Source organism: Octopus sinensis, unplaced genomic scaffold (assembly GCF_006345805.1).
Source record: "Octopus sinensis unplaced genomic scaffold, ASM634580v1 Contig18392, whole genome shotgun sequence".
Taxonomy (NCBI): domain Eukaryota; kingdom Metazoa; phylum Mollusca; class Cephalopoda; order Octopoda; family Octopodidae; genus Octopus; species Octopus sinensis.
The window spans coordinates 20,001-29,612 of NW_021835799.1; the positions used below are offsets into that span (position 1 = coordinate 20,001).

The 9,612-nt window shown below is 44.0% G+C and overlaps 1 protein-coding gene across 1 annotated transcript; it reads right to left on the reverse strand.

Annotated features, from left to right (window-relative positions):
* Positions 1–2,737: 2,737 nt before the first annotated feature.
* Positions 2,738–9,120, reverse strand: LOC115231389 (prostatic spermine-binding protein-like). Its single transcript, XM_029801425.1, has 2 exons — positions 8,999–9,120; positions 2,738–2,978 (listed from the first exon to the last, which is right to left on the reverse strand). The coding sequence occupies exons 1-2, from the start codon at positions 9,118–9,120 to the stop codon at positions 2,738–2,740; spliced, it is 363 nt and encodes a 120-aa protein (XP_029657285.1).
* Between the last annotated feature and the right edge of the window lie 492 nt (positions 9,121–9,612).

Here is a 9,612-nt window from a genome sequence, read left to right on the forward strand (position 1 = left end):
ATAGATAGATAGATAGATAGATAGATAGATAGATAGATAGATAGATAGATAGATAGATAGATAGATAGATAGACAGATAGAATGATAGATAGATAGATAGATAGGTAGATAGATAGATAGATAGACAGAGAGAGAGAGAGACAGAGAGACAGAGAGAGATAGATAGATAGATAGACAGAGAGAGAGAGAGAGAGAGATGAATAGATAGATAGATGGTGGCTGCCCCCTAGATACATACATACATACATACATACATACATACATTCATACATTCATACATGCATGGTGGCTGCCCCCTCGTTATCGAGTATGGCCATTGCTCGAAGCTTAATCAATGTTATTATCGTGGAATGCCTGTGCAAGAAAAGTTGTTTTTTTTAAGTGAGGAAAGGCTGTACACTGAGTCAATCCCACTCACTAAGCAACAGCAGTCATAATCCGAAAAGAATAAGTCAACATCATCGGTAACCACTGAGACGCAGGTTTTATGTCGGAGTTATCCCAGTTACCTGAGTTACCTTCTCCTAGAAGGATGCCCTAACAAAGGCTGGGAGTCCTTCACTCCCAATGGCTTAACCGCGCAATCGGGTATTCAGTTGATTATTTCTATGTCATGATTCAGCCTTAAGGCATTTATTGGATGGCCGTTGACTCTCAAGAGTTCCTCCACCCTTTGACGTGGTTTGATTTTCATCCCGCAGGGTGTCCAATAAACACCCTCCTCACCAAGCAAGCTTGGTGTGGTTGCCGGTTTAGTCGCCGACGACCCGACCATGCAACAGGTTGTACTGGGTTACATGCTACCAGTAGCACTCGAAAGTGACCTGACATAATACATAATACATATATACATACATACATATATACATACATACATGGATAGATAGAGAGCTAGACAGACAGACAGACATACAGATAGATAGATAGATAGATAGATAGATAGATAGATAGATAGATAGATAGATAGATAGATAGATAGATAGATGAATGGATGTATGAATTGATAGATGGATGGATGGATGGATGGATGGATGGATGGATGGACGGATGGATGGACGGACGGACGGACGGGCGGATGGATGGAAGGATGGATGGATGGATGGATGGATGGATGGATGGATGGATGGATGGATGGATGGACGGATGGATGGATGGATGGATGGATGGATGGATGGATGGATGGACTGATGGATGGATGGACGGACGGACGGACGGGCGGATGGATGGAAGGATGGATGGATGGATGGATGGATGGATGGATGGATGGATGGATAGGTATACTCACACTTGTGTGTGCACGTATGTGTATGTGTTTGTATGTTTGTACTTGTGTGCGTGTGTGTGTGTGTGCACAGCTAGTATTTTCATAATCCCTTCGAATGGGTGCTAAGTATATAGTGAATATAACAGATTTTCCACACACACACACAAACACACCTATTAAGTAAGCTTCAATAAATACATGCGTAGGCTTGTGCATTGCTGATTTCTGTTGTTATATTATTATTATTATAATTATCATCATCATCATCATGATCTTGGCTTTTTTAGTTTTTATTTTGTCTTTTGTTTTATGTAAGCAATTCTTAATGCGTATTCGGCTCGCTGACAAACTCCAAGTTGAAGGAAACGAAAGACATACTAACGTTGTTATTGACATGATAGCATAACTATAAGTAGTCACTAACAATAGTGTCAACCAAGGGTAAAGACGACAGGTACCCAAAGTACAGTCTTGTCCATTCCCCCACCTTTTTATACCATGTTCTTTTTTTCCCTTCCATTTTGTTTTTTCTTTGATTTCATTTTTTTCATATTTTTTATGAGTGCAATCGGAAATTCACCACTCTCCATTCTGGCTCAAATATGAAAGTATTCTTTCATGTGTAATACGATAATCAATACAGGTATGATTTGATTGATATTTTAACAAAAGAGTCTAAGTATGATTCATAGCGCCACGAGTGGCTGTTGTTGCTATTATAGACGTAAACACAGGAAGATCGTCGTAAAAACGGCATATCACTGCGACAGCATTGGAAGACCAACAACAGCCTAACAAATAACTGCTGGACAAGGACTTATTCAATTTAAAACATTCCGTTCCAATACTTGAGCCAGACACTGAGTGGATACCGGAAGTTGCTCGATGAAAGCTTCCGTTGTGTAAATTCTAGGAAAATAAATATTCTTTATCTTAATTTCAGATGGTCTTGACTTTTGCTTCTGTCATTCAGTTTTAGAAAGAGTGTGAGGGAGTGTACACTTTAATGAATGATATAGCTGATAAGGTTTCAATGGATTGTTCAGTAGACGATAAGTAAATAACAGAACAGTGCAGGAACATTAAGCTGCGCTGAATTCTATTTTTAATTAAGTTGCCATCCAATCGTTCGACTACTGCTGGATTAAAGCGCTGGAAAGTGAACAACTATACATTTCACGTTACAAAAGACTTATTTCGCCACCGCCGCCATCTCTGTCGCCACCACCAACACCACTACTGCTACTACCGCGACCACCACCACCACCACTACAAATCACAGCCACTACCAGTCACTGCAACCACAATTAGGACCAACAAACAATAAACACCAACAACACCGCTACCGTCATTATCGTTCCGAGCAAGTATTGCAGTCACCATCAAAAACAACAACAACAACACTGTCATAACAAGCAACCTAATAATCATTACCGTTGCCATTCGAATCAACACCAACTTTCCAACATCAACTCAACCACCGCCACCACCCTCCTCCTCCTCCTCCTCCTCCTCTTCGTCGTCCTCTTCACAATACTCGTTATCATCGTCATAATCATCGACAGCAACATCATCCTTATCGCTATCTTCACCATTATCACCAGCTTCACTGTCCCACTCCTTTTCCTTCTCTTCTGCATTATCATTTTGATTACCATGATCATTGTAACCATCAGCATTGTCGTCGACATCATCGTCAGCTTCATCTTCATCACTTCACGATCATTATCAGCGTCATCATAGTTGTCGTCATCCTCTGCAGCAGCAGCAGCAGTAGCAGGATCATTATGATCGTGATCATTATCATCCATATCATCATCACTACTAACACCACCTCCATCATTATCGTCATCATTATCACCATCATCGTCATCATCGTCGTCGTCATCATTATCATCATCATCATCATCATCATCATCATGATCAGGATCGTGATCATGATCATCGTCGTCTTTGTCATCACCACCACCATCATCATCATCAGCCTCCTCATCATCGTCATCTTTGTCATCATCATCATCATCGTCATTATCGTCATCATCGTTATCGTTATCGTCGTCGTCATCGCCATCATCATCATCATCATCATCATCGTCGTCGTCGTTATCATCATTGCCACCATCGTTGTTGACGTCGTTGTCATTATCGTCATTGCCTTCGTCGGCGTCGACCTCATTAAAACAATTACCATATGTACCAACAACATCATCATCATTATTATCGTCTTCACGGATATAACAAACAGCAGCACCCGCAGACGCTGCGGCGGCGGCGACAGCGGAGGCGGCGGCGACAGCAGAACATGCAAAATTCTTTATTATTAGCATTATCACACTTGTCATTACCCCACCATCGCCTGCAACACTACCACCTGCAACAACGACAACAACAACAACAGCAATAATCGTTCAACTTCTCTCCCTACACTTCCTACTTCTCTTCTCATTCATCCAGCCACTCTTCATCCCCGTAATTATCAAAATTACAAACATTATCATCGCTCTCACCATCACCATCGTTAAGTCATCATCATCATCATGGTCGTCGTCGTTGTTGTCATCTTCTGCATCATCATCATCATCATCGTCGTTGTCATCGTCGCCATCATCTTCCTCATCATCATCGCCGTCGTTGTCATCCTCCTCAACGTCGTCGTCGTTTTCATCATTATCATCGTGGTCGTTGCCGTAAAATTTTCAGGAATCTAATCGTCACGACTCCACCCCTCACTCCCCCATCAACAAACAACAGCGCCACCAACACCATCAGGACTGCCACTATCACCTTCACTACCACATTTTCCCCCAGTTATAATCGTCAACATTACCACTAATGCAACCACAACCACCACCACCACCACCATCATCATCATTATAAACATCACCTCCATAACTACCGCCACCTTCATTGCAAGTACCACTTCCCCTACCGCCACCAACATTACAACTCCATTACCAGCGCCACCACCAATACTTCCATGACAACCACTACTGAAACACCACCACCATTACTCACCGCCCTAGCTAGCTACCGAAATCGCCACAATCACTTGTGAAACCATGACCTCGCTCTCACCATCACCATCACCACCAACATTATCACCACTACCATCATAACCAATATAACCATCAAAATAACCATAACAACAACATTAACGTCATCCCTACCACGGAAACCATCCATCCATCAGCGAAATGCTGCGATGTGCTGGAAACAGCAGCTGCGTTTGCCCTCAAATCACACCTTACCTTCACTTCTTTAGAAAAAGAGAAACAAAAAGTACAGTCGCATTAAATATAGCTCCATATAACGATGAAACGATGAGATAGTCACGGTTGGAATCAACGTGGCTTTAATAAAAAGGCAACTCCTTCTGAACTGACCTGGGGCGAAGCAACACCAACAGCAACAGCGACAGCAGCAGCAGCATCTCCACCGTCGATGCCACCATTCATATTCCCCCTCCCCTCCACTTCCAACGTTATCTTTCATCGTTGTTGACGCATTAAATATTATTTTTTTGCTCCCTGCTCGTTCTTCTCACTCTTTCTCTCTAGCTCTCCCCCCTCTCTCTCGCTCTCTCTCTCTCTCTCTCTCTCTCTCTTATATATATATAAATGTATGGTGTATATATATATATATGTATATACCACACACAACACACACATATTATATATATATATATATATATATATATATATATATATATATATATATATATATCTGTATATATGTCACTATTGCCTGCTCACTTGTCTGTTTGTTACACCGGAACCAGGCAGACGTGGGATTAAATGGCAATTTGTTTATTTTACCTCTCTCTCTCTCTCTCTCTCTCATCCATCTCTTAGTCTCTCTCAATATGTGTTGCGTGTGTGTTTATGTATGTCATTGTGCGTCAGCATATAACTATTAGTGTGCGTAAATTATTCTATGTGCAATTGGGTGTTTCTGCGTGTCTACATGGATGAGTTTTTATACTTGTGGACTTATATGCGTATATATAAATGTGTGTGTGTGAGTGTGGATATATATTCATGTATGTAAATACATGCTGACAGAAGAGACAGACAGACAGACAGATAGATAGATACATAGATAGAGATAGGTACATGGATAGATTGATAGATAGATAGATAGATTAGACAGATACATAGATAGCTACCTAGATATATATATATATATAGATAGATAGATAGATAGATAGATAGATAAATAGATAGATTAAATAGCTAGCTAGCTAGCTAGCTAGCTAGATAGATAGATAGATAGATATGTTTCTTTATTAGCCACACAGGGCTGCACACAGACAGGACAAATTACAAGGTAGAGCTTTTCTTTTGGGGCTAAAAAAAAGGCGGTTTGGTTTTCGATCAAAAGGGATCGTAAAAGGAAAGAAAGAGGACAAAAAAAGGGGAGGATTTTAAAAAAAGGGGGGGGGGAAGAAAAGGGGAGAGGAAAAAAAAGTTGATCAATAGGGATCGTAATCACAGAAATGTCAATATGAAGTGTAAAGGGGAGGACAGGTGAGGTTTACCCGTGGAAAGAAAAGCCTACGGAAAAGACCACAGTAACCACGATCAATGAAGTCACATGTTATATTTCTTTTTTTTTTTGCAAATAAGCAACTCTCTGTAATTTTTACGGTTCATAGAATCATAGTCAAGGTGGCTTCGTCATTCATACGTGCCATCCTTGCTACATTCACCCATCTTTTTTTAAAACATTCACTAGACAAAACTTGCCTCTCTACTCTCACTTTCCTCTTCAAGTGATACTTGAAGAAGTTGATGAGAGATTGACCAGAGAGGAAAGTGTTTGTTTTCTAATCCTTTCAGGCGCGTCCACCAGATACATTCTTTCGCCATAGCCACAAGATAGATAGATGAATAGAAAGATAGATAGATATATAGATAGATAGATAGATAGATAGATAGAGATAGATAGATAGATAGATAGATTGATAGATAGATAGATAGTTAAATATATATATATAGATAGATAGATAGATAGATAGATAGATAGATAGATAGATAGATAGATGGATAGATAGATAGATAGATAGATAGATAACTTTTTATTGTAGCCACACAGGGCTAAACACAAAATAAAAATGAACGAAATACAATGTAGAATCTTTTCTTTTCGAGGTGGGATGGGTGGGGCACAAACAAAAACGTTTGATCAATAGGGATCTGTGGGTTGTGTGGTGTATAAAAAAGGAATATATATAAAGTTCACACTTTAGGTGTAGGCTTTGAAAGAAAAACCTACAAAAAAGACCAAGGTCACCTCAGACAGTTCGAAAATGAACACATGAGTAAGTCGCCTTACTTCTCGTTGTCTCTTTTGGTTACAGATTTATGCTTAAAATAGGGTCGTCTTTCATACTGACCATTTTTTCCACTTTTTATTAAAACATTCGTTCGACAAAGCCTTCCTCTCTATTCTCATCCTCCTTTTCAAGTGGTACTTGAAAAAGTTGACGAGAGATTGACCAGAGAGGAAGGTGTTTGTTTGCAGTCCTTTCAAACGCGTCCACCACACACATTCTTTCGCCATAGCCATCAGCGTAACGAAAACCGTTTTCCCTTCCCGTTTAAAGGAAGGTGGTGGAACAATAATTAGGATAGACTCGGCCGATAGGCGGGCCCAACCTACACGTGACAACAGCTGTTCGAAAAAGGTCCACAGCTCTGAAATATCCTGACACTGCACGAGTGCGTGCAGAACGGTTTCGTCGCTCTGACCGCATCTCGGGCAGGTCGGTCCGGTGATGGTTTTCGAACCGTGCCTGTAGCTCTTCTCTCGAACAGGTTGTGCGTCTCGATAGCACTGCCAAGCCAGAGATTTCTGGAAGATATCCATAAGCCCCGGCCCGAATGTCGTCCTGAACAGGCGGGTTATGAACTTCTCGTCGACGCCCAGGTTTGCCCCGGGTGTGTCGTCGGACCTCCCCTCCACTAGTCCTCTATAAAACGCTTTAGTCGTTTGTAAGTTGCACAAGTTTGACCCCGGTCGGCAGAGCTGCTGTAGAGCTTGGCGACACTCTCGGTGCCAATTGCCCAGTTTCGGACTCTTCTTGATCCACGTTTGCAGTTCGGTCAGTGAGACGAGGTGCGGGAAGGCGCTCCTAACAAACGGCGCCCACACCTGGGTGTCGACGGGCCTCACAAACAGGCAAACCTGGGCGTCGACGAGAAATTCCTAACCCGACTGTTCAGGACGACGTTCGGGCCGAGGCCTATGGATATCTTCCAGAAATCCCTGGCTTGGCAGTGCTATCGAGACAAACCGTCGACGATGAAGTTCCAGAGATGTCGCAGTCTCAGCGCATGCCTGCGCATCATCAACCACGGCATGCCCAGTCCTCCATTCAACGGATGTTGACAGCATATGGACTTCCTCACCATCGGAACGCCACCCTTCCACAGGGAGCGGAAGAGTATGCGTTCCAGCTTGGTGATGGTAGCGTCGGGACAATGTACGACGGTCAGGCGGTAATCGATGATGGATGCGATGTACGCGTTCGCCACCTCCGCCCGGCCTTTTAGAGACAGCTTTCTCTCGGCCCATGTTTGGCTGAGAGTGACCACTCTACTCATGATCTCGTCCCAGTTCTTATCCATTTGGAGGTCCGGACTGAACCAGGACCCCGAGCAAGTTAACCGGTCCGTCCGTCCAGCGTCCCACTACTGAGCCGCAGTCGGACGGTATGGGCTTGCTTCTCCAGGTGCCGAGTAGCAAACTGACTTTTCCGGGTTAATTTTCGCTCTCGTCACCGTTTCGTATTTTCTTAGTGTCTCGCCTATCATCTGGATGTGTTTGTCGCTCGACACTATGACGGTGACATCGTCCGCATATGCCGACACGCTCGTCCCGCAACCCAGTTCCCGTGGGATGCCCCTCAGTGTCGCCAGCTTCCGCAGTAGCGGCTCGAGAGTCAATACATACAGAAGCGCCGACAGGGGACACCCCTGACGACCGAACGCGTGATGTCAAACGGTTTCGACAGGTGACCATTCACCCGAATCACCGAGTCGGATTCCGCTATACAAGGCAGCGATCAACGCGGAAGACGGGACCGAAGCCAGCCGCCCTGAAGACGGCCGCCAAGTACCGATGGTCGACCCTATCGAAGGCTTTAGACTGATCCAAATTGATCAGGCCCACCCATGCCAGGATCCTTAATACCCTGTCTACAATGTAGCGCATCAGATGGAGGTTGTCATGTATGGTTCTGGCCGGCACGGCGCATGTTTGCGCCCTGTCGACCAGTTTACCAATGACAAGCGCCAACCTCTCGGCTATTACTTTGGCCAAAATTTTCAAATCTACGTTGAGCAGAGTGATGCAACGTCACTGCACCTCGGCTCACGAAACCGGGGATTCTCCCGTTTTGTTGCCAGCTGCAGTAGACTTGCCAGTAGACTGTATGCATCAACTAAGTCTGTCATTTGACAATACAGCTTATATGGTAAACCATCCAATCCAGGCAACTTATCCCTCACGCAGCCCGCCATCGCATCCCGCACGTCAGCGGCTGTGATGGGACTTTCACAACACTCCGCTTCTCTTGCCGAGAGCCGCGGCAGGTCGGTCAGGTAGGCACGGAAATCCATCCCGTGTTCCGACCCACCACTCGCACCAAACAGTCGATCAATGTGCTGTAGAATGGCCTCACACATCCTTTCGGGATCGAGTAAACTGCATCCCTGTTGATCTATTAGATACCGAATTGTGGCTCTGTTGCCACGCTGCGCCTCCGCTACCCGGGCCTCTCGCACAGCTTCGATCACTTCGTTCGTTAAGGCACGCATTTTAGCTCTGACGTTGAAGTGTTGATCGAGGGCCATCCTCGCAGTCAGCACGTTGTTTGCGCTGCCAGTGGTAAGTACCTCTTCTAGTTTCTTAACTAGGTCTCCCTCTACTCTGTTTCGATCTATCGCTAATTCCTTGCTAAACCGAATTGATTCCGATTTTATTGCCATTTTCAGGGCGAACTACCAGCGGTTGTCTACCGGGACCTTGTCTATGTGTCTTATCTAAGTCGAGCGTACACGTCACAAATTTGTGATCTGTGTAGCTGACTATTTTAATTGTGGACATCCTACACTATCCCTATCCGCCTGTCCTGCATAGAATTCTATCTAGATAAGATCTCGACGATCCGACGCGGTTTGTCAAGTCCACGTTGGCACGTTCGGATGGTCGAGTCGGAACCTGTCAGACAAATGGAAACGTCTGAGTAGGTCTTTGAGGCACTTACCCCCCTTCTATTCCTATCCATTCCCACATAATCAGATTGCGTGTCCAAGATAGCGTTCCAATCCCCTACAAACAGTAAA